The sequence below is a fragment of the Littorina saxatilis genome, linkage group LG3 (assembly GCF_037325665.1).
Source record: "Littorina saxatilis isolate snail1 linkage group LG3, US_GU_Lsax_2.0, whole genome shotgun sequence".
Lineage (NCBI taxonomy): Eukaryota > Metazoa > Mollusca > Gastropoda > Littorinimorpha > Littorinidae > Littorina > Littorina saxatilis.
Window position 1 is genome coordinate 55,420,122 of NC_090247.1, and position 20,000 is coordinate 55,440,121.

Genomic DNA, 20,000 nt, shown 5'->3' on the forward strand with positions numbered 1-20,000 from the left:
TCGTGGGTTCGAACCCCGGCCGGGTCATACCTAAGACTTTAAAATTGGCAATCTAGTGGCTGCTCCGCCTGGCGTCTGGCATTATGGGGTTAGTGCTAGGACTGGTTGGTCCGGTGTCAGAATAATGTGACTGGGTGAGACATGAAGCCCGTGCTGCGACTTCTGTCTTGTGTGTGGCGCACGTTATATGTCAAAGCAGCACCGCCCTGATATGGCCCTTCGTGGTCGGCTGGGCGTTAAGCAAACAAACAAACAAACAAACAAACAAACAAACAAACAAACTTTAAAACGCCCCTCTCCCTGTATTTAAGACCCCCCTTTTTTCAGACGTTGTGCGCATTAGGTGGGAAAGCTTACCTCAATTTCAAAAACTCCTTGCCTTTTATAGACAATCAGGCTGATTTTCTCAGATTTCTTCGTGTCTTTAAAGGGGCTTCTACTCTACCGTTCGTATTCACGTACATAGGTCGGACTGATTGAGACGGAACAAACCATTCCGCTAGGATGACTCAAGGCTTTCGGTGTTGTTGTGTAACTGGTATCTGAATGCAGCATGGCATCAGCTGAATTAATTGGCGTTTACAATAGAATTTGGAGATGATACCATTATTGGCGAGGGTTTAGTAAGTGGTTGAGGCTATTTTCAGTGTCATTGAGTGTGTGTTTCTGTGTGTGAGCGTGGCGGCCGTGGACAGTAGGGTGTCAGTGTGTGTAGTGTGTGTGTACGTGTGTGTGTGTGTGTGTGTGTGTGTGTATATGTATATGTGTGTGTGTGTGTGTGTGTGTGTGTGTGTGTGTGTGTGTGTGTGTGTGTGTTCCGTCACTCTTGTCCACCTACAATTGTACGCCTTGCTGATAGAAGCGAACCTTTAATTTGATGCATGTACTATTCAGCATTTCAGTCAACTCACAACCGCACAAGATAATACTCCTACAGAATCAAATAACCTTTCCTATATATACTCGGGGAAAAATCGTTCTGGGTCTACAGCACCAGTCGTAGATATGATATTCGTGATCGGGCTCTCAGTGATACTTAGCACCATTGCAACTGTTGAACGCACTGATGCAGTAGAGTCAGTGTGAATTGAACAGGTGCGAATGCTGACGCTGGACCTGTATCTGCCCTGGCCCAACAGTTTTGTGTGGATCTTTCTTTGGATTATATTGTAGCGCAGAAGGTTGACAGATACAGAAGCCGGTTGAGATGCCGCGCAAAGGTTAGGACCAGTCTTAATGTTGCTGACAGACACTACAGACAGACAGACCGACAGACAGGAGAGCCGGCGGGTGTATGTGACAGACATGAGGGACGAATCATGGACACACACGCAAATGCACTGACAGTGCATATCAGTGCACGGCCGGACACACACTGGATAACACACACACACACACACACACACACACACACACACACACACACACACACACACACATACACACACACACACGACACACAAACACAAACACACATACACACATACACACACACGGCACACAAACACTCACACACACACACCCACACCCACGCCCACGCACCGGCACACACTCAGATGCCGCGCCGCTGACATAAAAAAGAAAGCTCGCTCTCTCGCTCAATCTCTCATCTAAACTAAAATTTAAAAAAATAACAATAGATATAAAGCTGTACATGAGAAATATATTGCCTAACATTAACCGCCGCTCAGTGTTAAAACATTGTATTCCGTATATTAATTTATTAAAAGTCAGCATCCCCGCCGCAAAACACTGACAGCGGGACCGCAACCTCAGTGACAAGCAAAATGATGCCGTAATTTAATATCGAACGCAGAAGAAGAAGATGCCATTATCAATAACAAATCAAACAACTTTATCGATAGTAATAATGATATTTGTTTCTATAGCAGTGATCGAGTGAGAGAGAGAGAGAGAGAGAGAGAGAGAGAGAGAGAGAGGGAGAGAGAGAGGGAGAGAGAAAGGGATGATGATGATAATTAGTTTTTACGTCCTCTTAGAACCAATTGGCCTATCTTGGGACAGGTAGAGTTGATATGCTTTATGGGGGGACAGGACACTGGACAGACATGCAAACAGAGAACACATGATCGTGTTATAGATCTGGAAGTCTGTTGTTGCGATATTTCAAAATGGGGATGGAAGTAAAGATTTTGTTGGGGTTGTTGCCATAGTGTACGCGAAATATAGTTGGAGTGGAGCGGTTTTGTAGGCTTATTTGCTTTTTATTTATGTAAAATATTTTTCAGACTTTTGGATAATGCCAAAATAATGTAATAAATAACTGGCTGAATAAGTAAAAAAATACGTATCTATAGAAACATAAAAAAATTTAAAAAAATAATAAAAAAATATTAGCCAAATAAGAATATTAAATTATATAACTTGCTAAAATAATATATCAGAATGGGGAACTTAAGTTCAGGTAGGAGGAGGGCGGTGTATGTGATTTAGCCTTGTTTGAATAGAGCTATATGATAGGTGTTGTAGGCGCTTTGGTTGTTGGGCGAGGGGGGGGGGGGGGGTCGGTGGGAGAGAGGGTTGAGGGGGGAGGGGGGGGGGGGGAAGGGGGAGAGGGGATGAAGTTTTCCAAACAGATGTCCTATTTCAGCCTTATGTATTGAGAGACACAGGGTGTATGCTGGCTTCCATTGAAGCGTGCAATGTTTATCTAAAAACTCAAGGGGTTTCAGTTTGTGTTCGTTGACAAGGGTGTGTAGGTTGCGGAAATCTTGTTGGAGTAATTGGCAGCGGTCAAAGAGGTGTAAAAACGATATTAGCTTTCCACATTCACAGAGACGGGGAAAGAACTTGTGAGCGCATCCATTCGTGCGAATTCTGCGAAGTATTTTAAGGAGGGGGGTGGGGAGTGTAGGCCTGTTTTGTTTTGTTTGTCGGGGCAGAATAAGCCAACCATGGGCATCGCCTTCTGTTTTTAAAAAGGGAGAGAGAGAGAGAGAGAGAGAGAGAGAGAGAGAGAGAGAGAGAGAGAGAGAGAGAGAGAGAGAGCATTCAGGAAAACGGCTATCTGTAGAGGGCAGGCAGATGCGGTCTGGCATCGGGTCTGGAACCGGCCGCGTGTGGATGTAACGAAAGAGTAGCAGAGAGAGCACTCGACTTTCCGGACTGACTGTCTTCAGCCTTTGAAGCCGCCGATAGCGCGATAGATCATGATAGCCGAGAAATCAGTCACTCACGCACACAGCAGGCTGCGCTGCGCGAGGAGCTTTATAAGCTGCGTGGCGGAATGGTATGACCCAGTCGCCAGCTGCGAGGCTGGTCGCTTCAGTCGAAGTCGGTGCCTCGGATGTACTGGGTGTGTCGGACTCCTTTTCTCACAACACCGTTAGTTCTAACTTGGTTTTCTGCATGTCAGTGTGCAACACATGTGAAAAGGAAGATTTAAGAAGTGTCATTGTCGATGTCGTGCTGTTCAGGGATTAATATGCATCTGCGGCGACATTTGAACGATAGCAGTGAGTTTTGTGAGGTTTTTTTTCTTCTCATGTTTTGGCTCTTTTCTGTTCAGAAATAAATATTGGTTACTCTACACGTCACGGAAGGTCAGTGTGTGGGTCTGAGTCACCCGCCAAAACTGACATTTTGGTTGTAATTGGACGCGTGTTTAGTGTTGGTGATGAAATGAGATTGAAACATCAGATCTTCTTCTTGACAGAATGATGAAAGCAACCGTATGTCCATTGTTTGGCACAGCCGCAGTCGTTCCACCAAAGACTGATTCAAAACGAAAACCGATTGGCTGGAGTGGATCTCATTGTCAGTGTTTCTCAGAATCTAGTATCATGATCAGTGCGATTATATATATATTTGACCACGTTATTATAATTCCCAGACTTCAGTCCGGCTGAACGTGAAAGTCACTAGCTTGTTTGCTGCAAACTTGCTTGGCATGCATCAGCCACGGTTCTGAACAGGTTATTTTTACTAAGCGGTTCAGCTTATCAGCCTACCTTATCTTCGCCGCATACCTGATGTGTTTGCCGTATTTTTGTCATTTTGATGAAAAGGCCTAATAATGAATAAACAAGCGGATTCACTACCTTATTACACTCTGAGTATCAACACTGAATGGATGAAGGCGACTTATTCGCTTTGCACCAAACTTACAAGTTTGATAAAAACTTGATTTTTTTCTCGCAGCTTTATTCAGAGTACGACATTGAGTAAGACACCACATGAGTGAGTGTCATTTTATTGAGCTGATTCACATGTCGCCAGCGTCTCTGAACCGTACAATCGGAGTTTGCAAAAACGAAATGATCGAAACTCGCACAGAAGGCATTGAGTGCGACTTCCGGAATTTCTCCTTTCGTCACACGCGCTCTCACAACACAGCGTCAAAGTGCACTAGTGCTCCACAAATCGACTTGCAAACTTGTGTTTGCATGGTGCGGACCCTATTTCCCGCCGTCTCCTAGGGACTTTCGAGTAGGTACAAGAACAACTTGTTGAAATGTTTCACCTTTTGATGAGGCGAAGCGCCGTAATAGTTGTTCGAGGATAGTGAAACGAGGCCGAGGTTTTGTGTTCGTCTGCTAGTTTTGCTTCAGTGCGCATGTTTTTGAGTTGATAACTTCACTCCGCAGTCTCTCCTTGTTTACTTTGATGTCAAGTTGAATGCTCCGTGTGTGTGGTTTGTCACAGCTTATGTAAGCACCGATTGTGATGAGTGATGAACCCTTCTACGTTCCTTTCAGGTTCGTGTGATGGCAGAGAGGTTGAAAGAACCCGACTGGTCGAGGAAGAGTTGTGAGAGAAAGCGAGATTAAGAACAGACTTTGTGAATGTCCCAGTGTAACCAAACCCACGGAGGAGGAGGGGGAGGAGGAGGCGGCGGAACAGGGGAACGGGAAAGTTCTCAATCACAACACCAAGTTTTCTTCAGGTTAGTTCAAACAGTTTATAATGTGTTGGCCTGATGTGACCCAGTCATGCTCTGTGAATGGATTCGGATAGGGTAGTCTGCAGTGTAGTTCACGGTTAGCCAGTGGGTGTAACTGACATGCCATCTAGATGATCATTGATCTACAATCACATCGCTCGGTTTGGGTTTGTGTCAGTGCACAACCGCAAGGTTGTCCCGAATCTATGCCTTGTTGACATATATAGATCTGTGTTACTTATACTTGCACTTGTCTGTGTTAAGCTTTTCTAGTAATGTAGGTGAATATGTTGACCGCCAATTTGAGGATTGATCATACATAATTATTCAGTGCAGTGGTTAAATTTGAGCTACACTACAACTTGTACAAGACCAAGTGTTCATCCTTTCAGCAAATTCAGGTTAGAGCCTGCATCAATCTAAATTCAAGAGAAAAACAGAAATAGTTATGTGAATACTTCATTGCGTTTGATTGTATACACCCCCTAAACTGAACTGTTTATTTTGTTTTTTATACAATTACAAATGCTTGCTGTGAACAGAAATTCTGAGAAGTCAGTTTTTCAAGAGGGTAAAAAGGGGTTTGCACTGTATTTGCATTGGCATTTTGATGATACAAGTCAGTGTTAAAGAGTGCAGATCATAAATAAGGTTCTGATAGATATATACAAAGAGTCATGGAGGATAGCTTGAAAATCTGAGTAAAATGTATACTTTGGCAGAAAAGCTCCTGCTAATTTCAAAGGCTAGAAATGAAAATAGCTCAAGTTGCAGTAGAATTTACATTACAAAAATTCTCCATCCGTCCGTGGCTTGACCAAGAAATTACAGTCGATAATCTGTCTGATTCACACCTACTAGTACTACACATGGCTAAGTATAACTTACCATTGCTAAGAAGTAAAACTGTAGAGTCAAATGATGTTTTTGGTTCTATGGGGGGAAAGCTGAGATTGCTTAGAACTGATTCAATAACTTGTAACTGTAAGATGATTCTTTAAACCACAAGTCTTCTGTGTGGAGGTAAATGTGTCATAATTACTGTTACTGTGTTAGCCTTCTTCGACAATCTCAAGCTTTTTCTGTGATGCTTCTCGGTCACTTTCTTGTGCTTTTTATCACATCTGCACTTCTCTGTGAATGCTGGGTTTGACTCTTCTTCCGTATTTTTTGCTGATCAAGTTGATACTTGGCGGATAAAAACTTGTTGTGCATACAAACATGTGTCAACTGTCATGCAAATCAAATTGTCACCGAAAGAAGAATATAGTTCAAATTGTCATCGAAAGCAGAATATAGTTGGAACCCCCCCCTCTCCCTTTTTAAGACCCCCAATTTAAGACTTATATATATATCGACGGGCGCAGTGGTTGAGTGGATAAGACATCGGCCTCCTAATCAGAAGGTCGTGAGTTCGAATCCCGGCTGCGGCCGTCTGGTGGGTAAAGGGTGGAGATTTTTCCGATCTCCCAGGTCAACTTAATTATGTGCATACCTGCTAATGCCTCATCCCCCTTCGTGTGTATACGCAAGCACAAGACCAAGTGCGCACGGAAAAGATCCTGTAATCCATGTCAGAGTTCAGTGTGTTATAGAAACAGTTGCTTCCCCCAAAATCAGCATATGCTACCTGAATGGTGAGGTTAAAAACAGTCATACACGTAAAAATCCCCTCGTGCAAAATCATAAGTGAACGTGGCAGTTTCAGCCCATGAACGAAGAAGAAGAAGAAGAAAGACTTCCTACTTTTCTGTTCATAAATTTACCTCCATTTTAAGACTGACCCATCCTTTTTATTTTAAAGAGCTGATTTTCTCAGATTTTTGAAGATCTTGAAAGGCGAGTTCCACTGTACCACTGGCACTATGACTAACAGTAATGCTCTACACACCATGTGTACCCAGTGAAACCACTGAAGCATGGTAATGTAATGATTTCAACAGATGTGTTATTCAGGTGGACAGCTATAATAACTGCTAGTCTGTCACGTGTCAGATCATTTAGGTTACTGATTGTACAGTATGTGTATGAAGCAGTGGACACCTTTGAGTGCACACTCTGAATCAGCTGCTTTATTGCTTCGGTTTATATTGATCCGCACGCTGTTTGTCATGTACCACCATATGTGTGTATTAGTGGATTTCTAGGCGCTTCAACTGCAAGATAAACTTCCGTGCTCTGTGTGTTTATGCACCCATTTTCGTCTAATTGGGCCACATTCTTTGAGTAAAGCATGACATGTCGGTATATTTTTGGATTCAGGAAATGAAAAATAATACTATGCACTCATTTTTGGATTTGTAAAGGAAATTTCAATTTTAAGAAGTTTTTTTTAATTTAAAGGTTTTTTTGAACACACTCGATTGCTCATTTGTCAATTTTTACATTTCCGAGCTGAAATGCAATCCCACAGTCCTGACGAAGAAAAATGAGGTCACCACAGTGCCATCTCAATTTTGCAAACAGTTACCTTTCTGTTTAAAAATAACAGAAATTGTCTTTGATAAAGCTCTCTCTCACTTTCTCTCTATCCCACTTTCTCTCTCTCCCACTTTCTCTCTCTCAGCCTTTCTCTCTCTCTCTCTCTCTCTCTCTCTCTCTCTCTCTCTCTCTCTCTCTCTCTCTCTCTGTCACCGAAGGTGTCTGTGTCTGTCGTGGACAACCAGTGCCCCTCCCCCCCCCCCCCCTTTGGTGTTTCACCCGTGTGTACAGTGAGTCTCTCTCTCTCTCTCTCTCTCTCTCTCTCTCTCTCTCTCTCTCTCTCTCTCTTTCTCTCTTTCTTGCTCGCTCGCTCGCTGTAATGCTGTAGCTAAGTAAAAAAACTAACAACAACAAAACATAAAAAAACGTATTCAAACTTTACTGTGGACAGGTTTAGATTCACCATCTTCCCGAAGCCACATAAAACAGTTGTAGAAAAGAAGATAATGAAGGCACTTTTGATTGATCTGAGCTTGAGGCGGACCACACACAGCAGCACTGTGCCCATTCGTTGGTGGGGTCGGTAGGGAGTGAATGCTTTCTGTCAATGATTTTACGTTTAGTCTACATCAAGCTGGGACAGAAGAACGTTACGCTAAAGTTTATTTTTCTTCGTGCTGAGATCAAAAGATCAAAGCGTTACTGTGTGAGCGCTGCGGGCATTAATCCCTGTTGTTAATTATGTGTGATAGTGCCTATGTGTGTGCCCGCGTGTGTGTGTGAGAGGGGGGGGGGAGAGAGAGAGAGAGAGAGAGAAGACACATTCTTTATTATCGAGGGTAATGGCATACGCAAACTTTTGTACATCCAGCCCTCGCCCATGGGAGGACTCGTTTAATTTAATGATAATACGTTTTAAAAATGTTAGAGAGAGAGAGAGAGAGAGAGAGAGAGAGAGAGAGAGAGAGAGAGAGAGAGAGAGACAATGACAGTGACAATTCTTTGAGAGAGAGAGAGAGAGAGAGAGAGAGAGAGAGAGAGAGAGAGAGAGAGAGAGAGAGAGAGAGAGAGAGAGAGAGAGAGAGAGATATTCTTTATTAACGAGGGTAATGGCATAAGCAAACTTTTTTTTACATCCAGCCCTCGCCCATGGGAGGGTTTAATCTGATGATAATACGTTTTAAAAATGTTAGAGAGAGAGAGAGAGAGAGAGAGAGAGAGAGAGAGAGAGAGAGAGAGAGAGAGAGAGAGAGAGAGAGAGAGAGAACACTTTTTCAAAAGGGATGGCACAGTGACAATTTTGTCACTAACCGCAAGTTAGAACACATTTAGTCGGTGTGCCGTGTTGTCAGATCATACTAATTCGTACTGTCCTTTTATTTTAAGGAACACTGACACTGACAAGTGTGGGAGCGCTTAAGTCTAGTGTTCCTATATTTATATTGTGCCTGCTGTGCAACAATGTTTCAAGGCACATGACTTCCTGAAAACAGCTCTGCTCACTGCCAGCAGCTCTTGCCATGTTTTTATTTAAATTTATTCATCGGATAAGACCATCCCTCCACTTGGAAACTTAGCCAAAATCAACATCTGATTTCCCTGTGTAAAGTAGGACTTTTTTTGTTTTTGTATAATTGCTTAAAAACCACCGGTGTCCTCTTCTCACCTTTCCCGGTTTTCGTATCTCGCTACAGTCAGAAGACGTTCTAGCTGGCGATCTGTTTTGGTACGTTTTCTTTCCTTGTGCAACAGCGAACGTCGTTTTATTGCACCATCCAAAACAGCATTGCTCAGTTTCGCAAAGCTACTTTGTCTTTGATGCCGTCAACGAATAGGGGAGATCTTGGTTTATTCAGTCAGACCTGTGTGGCATTAGTGTCAAAATGTCGTGTGTCGAAGAACACAGGCTCCTCGCTAACCTTATTGTAACCTCTTTTCCGGCACCCCCACCCCACCCCCGTCCGCTACGCCCCCTCCTGCAATTCTACTAGTAACCTTTAAAGCTGTCTGTTATTCGCAAACGTACATGTCGTATCTTTATATCAGATGTGCACATCTTCAGTATCGACATTTGGAACATAGTGAAAACCATGCAACCGACATCATCTTCAACGGATACTCTGTCTGAGACTCTTTTTTTCAAAGTAAACAGTATAGGCGTTAACCGGAAATTACCGGTATTTTACCGGTTGAAATGAGAAAATACCGGAAAATAATTGGCTGCCGGTATAACCTACCGGTTGATTTTTAGAACTACAGGTTTTTTCGCTGATAAAACAACAAAACCAGGACTCTTACTGTTTCCAATGACCAGCCTATCTTTTTGTCTGGATAGTTTTCATCATAAAAGTTTGTGTACCAGTTTGAAAAAATATTAGCGCCATCACTGAATAAATATAGCACATTTAATAAATTGCACAGCTACCTACTAAACTGCACCCTTTGAGGTCGGTACAGGCATGCCATCAGTTATTAAAATATGTTGTCCCTTAATGCCCAAGGCGATTGTAAACGATTACGAACGTACCAGTTGAAACAAGCACACGAATTGAGCTCAAAAAGTAAAACACTTGTATTTAAACGTGCTGTAATGAACATACGAATACACGCTTGCATGGTGGCGTGTTTATAACGATTTCGTACCATTTGACGTTTTGGCAAAAGGACACTTTGCGGTGTCACTTGAGCCCATCCCCTCTATTTTTTTTATATATTTTTTTTTATTATCATTTTTATATTTTTAGTTGATCTATATTCTGAAGAGAAGGTTGCAGAATGTGTCTATTGACATTTTGAATGTCATAGTCAGTGCAACGTTCTGTTTTTGTTTTTTTATCGATAAGCTGTGTACCTACTTACGACATTGAACTTTACATTATTTATACGAGAAGCTATGTCCCTTTACGCCGGATAAGTGTTTATAAACATCTGGCATTTTACCATGCTGTGCACCGCGAAAATATATCTTTCCATGTGATGAATCACGTACTACCAAAAACTACAGAATTCCTGCCTGTTTTTCAAACTGCTGTTTACCGTTCGCGGCACTGCTGTTTTGTTCCATGGCATGCATCACGTACTGGCAGTATACTCATGAAGAAAATATCTTTAACGTGCGCGTTTGTGTGTGTGTGTCTGTGTGTGTGTGTGTAATCGACAGTAACATATTAATTATTTACTTTGCTGCAAATATGTATCACGAAAACAACTGAGTCATTGTATTCAATTCACGACAACACCAACTCCAAGTTTCGTGACCACACTCTGGAATATTATCGATCAGTGATCTTCGTGTAACTATAACGTTGACCACTGGTCTCAGTGGGGTATTGCAGTGTCTTTGCATTAGTTAATGAAGCTGTGTGCGCTTACAGTCCCGTTATTTCAAGGTGAGTGAATACATGCTTATAACGTATTGATTGTGTACTCTCCATGAGTGCATGTTTTGACGGCCCAGCTGTTATTTCGCAAGTCCAGTTAATGCGGTGGTCAGCATATGGGTTTTCTATGTGGTAGTCGTTGGATGCACGGTTGTTTTTCTGTGTGCTTTTGAACTTGCAGTAGGAACGAGGAACTGGTGTTGAGATCTGTAGTTATAACGATTTCACACCCATGTCTGTTTGTTCTGTGTGTGTGTGGTGGGGGGGGGGGGGGGGTGGTCATTGTCAGTAATTAGCTCTATATCTCTCACTCACACATACATGTAGGGGAAAGTCGCTAAACCTGTAACAGTTAAGGAGAAACAGCCGTACCAGACCAAAAAAATGGATATTGCAAAGCGTTCTTTATATTGTCACATACTAGACTCTATCAGTAAATAAACGAACCACATAAAATAAAATAAAAGTCACGAAACTCATCAGACTGATCATATAAAAAATGTCTGCATTTGTTCCAGGTTGGACGCATGGGTGTGTAAAGTAGAACACTGTGTTGTCAAACTCAGAACACATACAAACACACCCTGGCTCTCTTTCTAGCTCTGTCTGTGTCACACACACACACATGTACACCCACACACTCTCATTCACACACAAACAAGCACACATTGCCACACACACAAGATAAATAAATACGTCATAACATTTTGATTAAGCCATTTTATTTAAAAGTCTTTTTTCAACATCATATTTTGATTTCTACCAAGGAAATAACAAATCGGATAACAATTTCAGCCCTAAATGTAAAACAAAAAGATAAATAAGGGCTAGGTCTAAAAGGGACTGAAAAACAAAACCTTAAAAAATATTTTTTTTTTAAATAATAGGCAAAGAACCGATTTCGCAGACAATGTCCTTTGTCTTCTACTGTCAGCGCAGTCATCGTGTGATTACTGTGTGCACTTCTGGCACTATAACATATCCTCAGGGGAGTTGGTGCCACACATGGAGCAGTACCACGAAATTTCGCAGCTTCATATGTACCCCTCTTCTGTTGACAAATAGATATAAAAGGGCTACCTGCCCAATTGACTAAATGTAAAAATCATTACGCATAAAGTCTCAAAGCAAATAACTAAGAACAGATTTAAGAACTGATTTTGCAGACACACAAAAATTGCTAAGTACAGATTTCGAAGTCCTTTTGTCCGCTGCTGTCAGCGCAGTCCTCGTGTGCCCACTGTGTGCACCTCTGGCACTGTATCATGTTCTCAGGGGAGTTGGTGCCACACATGAAGCAGTACCAAGTTCTTTCCCCCGGGATAGAACGCATCGTCGAGAATGTTCTCCTTTTTTCCCTCTGATCAGAAGATATTCCCCTCTTGTTTCTCTGAGCAGAAGATTTTGTAGCTTCATTCTTTCCTCTTTTCTGTTGACCTACACGCCTTTTTGCAAGTGAAATCTCCAGCTTTTGCTTGTAAGGAGAAGATTGTTTTTTTCGTGATGATCTCTTCGACGAGCTTGTGGTTGTGCGTTGCAGGACATCAGCAGCAGGTAAGCATACATTTGCTGCTGACACCAAGCAATCATAATGACCAGAATCTCCATGTACAGTGTACAAAACAACGATGGGGGTGACGTTGGCAAATTTATTTCAGCTTCAAGAATGCTATTGAATAGTTCTTGTTCTATCTCTGGTGTTAATGTAAAAGGTCTTCCTGTGAACTTTACTTCTTCTTTTGCACATTTGTTTTCTCCTTCTAAATGACTTTTAAGAGTTGTGACAGTAACACCATATGCTCTTGATGCGCAACGCAAACCCATATCTCCATTTTTCACTGCCGACAAAGCGCAGCCCTTTTCTTCTGGTAACCACCGCCGTTCGGGTCTCATAATACTGTCAAACAAATCAATTGTCTGAGCGAACGACGAAGAAGAAGAAGAAGAAACAAATCAATCATTCAATAAAACTTACAGAAGAGAACAACACAACAAAACCGAAAAGAGAATTGAATACGTAAATAAAACAGCAGTGTTCTGTTTATTGTTTGATGAGGGTAAGATGGAACAGATTGCGGCAAAGCTGGAACACTGTTCCATGTTTGCCTCTCTTATGTGTTCCACCATTGCCGCATGGCACCTGCATGGATTTCGCGTTTTTCTGTTGGATACACGTGACGTTTCAAATCTTTTTTTTCCGTTCAAGTTATTGCAAATCTATGAAGGTTTATCACAGAAATCAACATTTTTACGTGAACGTATATAGATAAAGAGTAATAATACGAATTGTAGACGGTAGAAATAAGAAGAAGACGGAAGAAAAGTTTAAAAAATGTACTTTTTGTTGTTGCCGCGGCAGTCATTTTTTTGGGCTGGAATAATATCAAGGAATGTCACTAGACATTTCTGCAAAACAATTGTTTATGAATTGTTCCCCGTTGATCGCATATTGAGGTGTTCCAAGTTGGCCGACTGTTCCGGGATTGGCGACTTTCCCTTATACTCTGATACACACACACACACACGTGCGCGTGCAGAGGGGTTGCACCACAGATCACAGAGCTTTCCCTACGGATCTCTTTTGTTGCATGCAGCCTTTCCTTGTATTGTCCCAGTCACACCACGAAGAGTCTCTTCGTACTACTCTGTCAGCCTGAATGGGTGGTAAGGCCAAAAAAAAAATAGGTCTGTTTACGGTAACATAGGCCAAAAAAAAAAGGGTCGGTAGGTCGGGATTTTTTTTCTCCAAAAAAACATATTTTTACGTTATTTTGCAAAAAAAACCAAAAGATTTATTTATTTTTTATCTTTTTTTCCCAAATGCCCCAAAAAAGTCTAGGGTCGCGCGAAAAAAATAGGGTCGGTCGGGTTACCGTAAACAGACTATTTTTTTTTGTTGGCCTAAGCTTGCACTGCCCATACAGAACTGGCAGCACGCATTAATGATTAAAGTTGCACTCTTTCTCATGCAAGCGTTCATTTTGCGCGACCACACATCTGTCCAGGCTTTTACACGGAATAACGCCATTCTTTTACATGGACACGACTGCTTGCTGTACAGAGTGGAAATGTTATACGAAGGTTATATCGCGACGGGGAAAGGGGGGGTGGGGGATGGGATAGAGCCACTTGTTGATTGTTTCTTGTTCACAAAAGCACTAATCAAAAAATTGCTCCAGGGGCTTGCAACGTAGTACAATATATATGACCTTACTGGGAGAATGCAAGTTTCCAGTACAAAGGACTTAACATTTCTTACATACTGCTTGACTAAAATCTTTACAAACATTGACTATATTCTATACAAGAAACACTTAACAAGGGTAAAAGGAGAAACAGAATCCGTTAGTCGCTTCTTACGACATGCTGGGGAGCATCGGATCAATTCTTCCCCCTAACCCGCGGGGGGTACTCATGCTTCTCAACGAAGGAAAAATATGCATACCCGTCCATAGACTCATGCTTTCCAAAGAAGCATAAACGTGCATCCCCTTCCGTAGACGCCGTGGTTAAATTTCCACGAGAAGTAATTAAATTCAAATATTAATTTAATTATTACCGTGCGGACAAAAGCTTCTCAAAAAAGGGAAAAACATGAATACCCTTCTGTAGAAGTCGTGGGGCCGTGTGGACCCACGTTGTTATGTATTAATTTCGCTCCACGCGGCTTGCTTATTAACTCCAAAATTAAACAGATCGTAGAAAATGATGTTTAGAGCCAATACCTGAAGGTTTGTGACTTCTCTCCCTAGTTTTTATGTAAGTTCCTTCAGTTTGAGAAACATGGGTCCGCACGACCCCACGATGTCTTCCGTGTGTAGTCTAAATTTGACCTTTGTTTTTTTAATTACTTCTCGCTGAAATGTAATGATCTTTTAGGACATAAGAGCTTTTTAGGTGTCTGAGGCATTCTTAAAAGCTTATTAAAAAATTCCAACTGGTTTGAGAGATATTTGCAATTAAACACCCTTCTGGGCCCACACAGACCCGCGACGACCGGCGAAGGTTAACGGTACTCGCGCACACACGCACGCACGCACGCCATACCGCACGGACGCGCGCACACACACACACACACAATCACCCAATGAAACATCACATGACTTACTCGGTAGCAAGGACTATTTGTGAAGACTATTCTTACTCGATGGCAAAGACTCTGAAGACTACGCTTACTCTTTGAAGGATGGCAGTGACCTACATTGTTCTCACGCCAGGGAATACCCCCAGGCCCGTCACCGAACCCTTCCGTGTCAGGGTTGTACCACCAAGGCTTCTGGGGAGCCAGAGTGGAAAATGACGAGCTGACAGTTGGTGATAGGAGAAACGCGCCTGAAAGCCGTTAGCGTGTGAAGGGAGAGGGTGTCGGGCCGTCACTCGTCTTTGTCTATCGATCACCTCAGGGACACAGGCCACCTAGGCCACTGAGTAACGTGCAACGACCCTCCCCCCTCCTTCACACACTAACACACCTTCAACCCCTCATCCCTATTGCCTCGCCACCTTTTCTCTCCATCACTCCACCCGTATTAGGCCAGTAAGAACCCACCCTCCCCATTCAAACCCTCTCCATCGTCCCTTCATTGCCCTCTGTGCCCTCCCTCTCCTCGCCGCCCGTCCCCCTACTTCCTTAAAAAAAAAAGCCTGCATCCTCCCCCAACTTTTAACTCACCACCCTCACTCGATCATGGCCTCCTAGATCCTACATCCTTCTCCCATTTCTTCCCCCACTTACCTTCAACCACAACCTTTACCACTGGATTCCCTGAACACATGCCTTCTGCGTCTCTCTCCCCCTCTCTCCCCCCTCTCTCTCTCCGCGCTCCCACCCTCTCACTCACTCTCACTCCCTTCATTCCCTCACTAGGCACACCCAACACCCCCCCTCTCCCCTTCCCCTAAGTGTGACCCAGTGATGGAATCAAGCGGTGTGAGCCAGTAGGCAATTAACACTAGTGTGACCCCCCAGTCAGCGGTCGGCGGCCGAGATGTAAGCGGGCTGCACGAGCACTGAATGGCTAATGACACAATCAAGTCACCCAGCGCACATCAGGCTTGACCAGCCATGCGTTGCTCAGAATCACAATAGCCCGCTCAGAGAAAAGTCGCTCTGGATTGGTCTATGCAACGGGCTCACAACGAGGCAAATCGCTTCACGATGGCGACGAAGAAAGCACGATTGCTGCGAGATATGAAAAAAGTTGTACTTCTTAAACTAGTAGACGATTCGGTCAATGAAATCGTCAGAGAGAATGTAGTTATGATGGGAAATTTAGCTGGGGTAGTCCCTAAACCTTGAAAAGCGGTGGATCCCTCGGGTCACGTCGAAAACCTCGCCGAGAAGATCGAAACACGCAACACGGCATGGCAGTGTAAACACCGCCGCCATCTTGGATAACGCGGCGGGCGGTGGGCGAGCATACCAAAGCCGCTCGCCGAGTGCTTCGCGAGCGCTTTCCTGCACTGCCCTGAGAAACGGCTTTTTGTCATTCGCACTGCGAGCGACCCGTGGCGAACCGCTCTGGGCAACTCGTCTCTGGCTTTTGTCACCTTATTTTTTGCTGCTCTGGGTAGTGAGCCTTCATAGACAGGAAGTAAGGGGAAGACCACGGAGTTAAATATAGCTATGTCACTTGGTGGAAAAGGTGAATGGTTTGGGTTATTTAGTGAAGTTCGTAGTGCGTGCGGTGGTTGAACTACTGACCGGCGAATAACGACCCAATTAGAGCCACCCAGCGCAGATTGGGCTTGACCTCCTGGCTTTGTCACCTCATTGTTATTGGATAGACAGGAGAAACCACTGTATGTAACTCGGTGGAAAAGGTGAATGATTTTGGATATTAAGTGGAGTTCGTAGCGCTTGCGATGGGTGAACTTCTGGTGGAAAAGAACCCAAATAGAGCCACCCGACGCAGATAAGGCTTGACTTGGCATTTAATAGTAGTCCCTCTCTGGGCGATGGCTGGTTAAAAAAAAGTTGTCTGTATTGCTTATGCCACAACCCTCGTAAATTAAAGGCACAGTAAGCCTCCCGTAAACCATCACAGAGCTCCCCGAGCGTCTACATACAGTACAAGCATACTTCCATTTGAACGCTCACCGAACGGGAACATCCTGGCTGCTTTCTGTCGAGCGTGAGAAATTTTCAAAGAATTTATTTTTGTGGACTTGTTCCTCTACAACAATGGCGCCTCGTTTTGGTGCTAGATGTTATGAATATTCAATACCGGAAATCACGCCCGGACAGTAAGCCTCCCGTAAACCATCACAGATACTTTCAGGCTTTTACACACAGTACAAACACCCTTCCATTTGAACGCTCACCAAACGGGAACATCCTAGGTGCCCTACGTAAAGAGCGAGCAATTTTTGAAGAATTAATTTTGCAGATTGTCTCGAACACTTTTTGGACCCATCGTCAAAAATGAGTTACTTCCCTTTGGGTCTCATTCTATCGATGTAAACTGGCAATAGCCGTGGATCGATGATTATCGGAATGTTTTTGGACCGTGGTGCGTTTTTGCGCTAGACCTAACTTTTAAAATCTAAATAATAAATTGACAGCTTGTTACACAAACATTCTTACAAAAGAATTCTTTTTTCATCAAGACAAGATCAGTACAATTCGAAGTTGTGAAAGTTTGAAAAAAGAAAAGCCCGGAAGCAGGGTCACGCAAGGGTCGTAGCAGACGACGGTTTATGCATATCGCCGTTCCTCTCAACAGTCAAAAGCCATCACTAGAGTTCTTGTGAACCACAGCCGTTTGTTTCGTGCATAAAAACGTGCTATTGTAGATAAGCTCACATCGAGTCGCATTCAAATGACTAACTGACGACTACATTGTGAAAAAGGGAAACTGGATCACACGGGTTCACGATGGCTCAGGGGTAAGATAAACCACGCAAAAATAAATTCTTTGAAAATTGTTCGCTCTTTACGGAGGGCACCTAGGATTTTTTCAATCGGTGAGTGTTTAAATGAAAGGGTGTTTGTACTGTGTGTAAAAGCCTGACCGTATCTGTGATGGTTTACGGGAGGCTTACTGTGCCTTTAAATTTGATTTGATTTGATTTGATTGTTCACCTCGCTTTCTGTTGCTCTGGGTGGCTGACCTTTGATAGACAGGATGCAAGCGAAAGACGAATGTTCGTGGCTGTAACATGCGGTTCCTCGCGCATGTGATGATTGTACTTGGTGCACCGCCCAACGCAGACCAGACTTCAGTGATCGATCATTGACGCCTTGCAATTGGTGTGTGAGGCTAGATAGGCAGCGAGGAAAGGAAAGACGAATACTTTTGCCTGGGACATGTAGTTCGTAGACCATGTGGTGGTTGAAGTAAAGACAGATGATGATGATGACCCAAATGAAGCCAAAAGCTCTGATCAGGCTTGACATAGCTTTGTCCCATCGCCTCTTGCTGCGTTTGGTGGTGAATATCCTTAAGGACTTCCATTATTTTGTTGTTTGCATAGACCACCCGGTTATAAATGTAGTGCTATTTGTGCCATTCATTGGATAGTTAAATACCAAAGGCAGTATTTCTGACCTGGGGAGGAAGAAGGTGAAGAAGAAAGAAAACACACACACACACACACAAAACACTCTTCATTCCAACTCGCAATCTCGCATATTTTATAAGGTAAGCGTACAACACATTCATGGTAGCATTTGATCGAATTCAAGTAAACCCCAATAGACTCACAAAATGTACTTACATTTTATTTGGAAGGAGAAAATGCGGCGGGAAGTCCTGGATGCCGCACCGTGATATTACCATTGGACCCTCTTAAGTCGCTCAGCCGACATCTCAGATACTTTTTGTCCCCGCCACAGTCTTCTGAAGCTTGGGAGAAGAATAAAGCAACAACGACTACAGTATTCCGTCTTTCAAATTGGAGGATGTCAAGCGTACAGCAAATTCACGTTAGTGTTTCAAGGACTGCAAACCCCAATAGACTCACAATTTACTTCAATTTTATTTGGAGGGGAGAGTGCTGTCACATTGGGATGTTACCATTGGACCCTCTATGGTCGCTCAGTCGTAATATCGGATGCCTTTTGTCTCCGCCACAGTCTTCTGGAGCTTAGAAGATTTCAACTCCGTCTAGACATCCATAACAGGGTGGTAGGCAAGAAGCGGGGACCAGACAATTGGCGTCACCGCGACTTTCTGATTTTGTGTCTCTGGGTTTTTCGTCTAGAGGGAATGTTGCACGAAATTAAGGCTTTTAGGAGCTTGAAACATCAGGACAGCTCATCTCCTTGAGAGAGAGGCATCTCTTCTCAGCAGACGACATAGGTGTATCCCTCCGCTCCCAAGGGAGTCTGGCTTTTTTGCATACTAATAGTAATACCGATTGCTGACAACGGTTGACCTACATACAAGATGTCTGAAAACGTTTCCGTTAACGTAGGCCACAAGTGCATTGCCGGGAGCTGTAACCTTGTCGGGAGATTACAAGTCTTTCTTGTAATTACTAGTTAAAGTTAGGAGTGGAAGGATTGAGTTTCTCGCTCAAATCTTGTTACTGAATGGCCTTTGACTTTTTGTGTTGTTTTCTTTAAAAAAAGAAAAGAAAAAAAGAAGTTATGTGTTGTGCTTCTCTTGAAACCTTCGCCCAATATATTCGTAGTATTTCTTTTTTTTCTCTCAATTTATTTTAATAAACAAATGGTCAAATGTTGGCTTAAACCAGATTTACGAGATATTCTGGTTGCCAGTCGAGATACTACGTTTCTGGAATATAGTTAGTCCTGCGAAAATATTCTCTTTGTTAAAGGCGATGTGGTAACTGACTTGCAGACAAAGAGAAGGGTTTTCATGGGGTGGGAGTCGTTTCGTGAACGAAGGACTTGCGCTCTCTATGAATATGTGACTGTGACATTAACTGCCCTACACGGAACCAGGCCACGACCTATTTTGGGCAGACGATCACCTTTCCACCTGTTCGGTACCGCAGGGGACGTTTTGAGCTCGTTAATCCCTGACATGTCAGAAAGTTGCTTTGATGCGCTTGCCTCTGTGACCTACATCGGCCAAGCACAGATTTCGGCGAGGTAGAATCAAAAGAGGGTTTGCGGGTGTCGGGGATGCTTCAATACTGCGGAGCACGTTAATCCCTGGAATGTCAGAAAGACGCTTGCCTCAGTGACCTACATTATCAGGCAAGGATTCGGTAACATTGAATCAAAAAGGATTTTTTTTTTTTTTGGGGGGGGGGGGGGGGAGGGTGTGGGATGCTTCAATACTGCAATGGACGCTTTGACCTCGTTAATTCCTGTCATGTCAGAA

The 20,000-nt window shown here is 43.3% G+C and overlaps 1 protein-coding gene across 4 annotated transcripts in view; it reads left to right on the forward strand.

Annotated features, from left to right (window-relative positions):
• Window positions 1-3,310: 3,310 nt before the first annotated feature.
• Window positions 3,311-20,000, forward strand: part of LOC138962712 (arrestin domain-containing protein 3-like) — a 77,085-nt gene continuing 60,395 nt past the window's right edge. For 2 of the 4 annotated variants that reach the window (XM_070334633.1, XM_070334637.1), the window contains exons 1-2: window positions 4,313-4,449; window positions 4,719-4,906. In XM_070334633.1, the coding sequence (XP_070190734.1) occupies window positions 4,806-4,906 (101 nt within the window). In that variant the 5' untranslated portion in view covers window positions 4,313-4,449; window positions 4,719-4,805. Of the gene's footprint in view, window positions 3,477-4,312; window positions 4,454-4,718; window positions 4,907-20,000 lie in introns of those variants that run through there. The other 2 variants (XM_070334636.1, XM_070334634.1) reach the window with 2 other exon arrangements.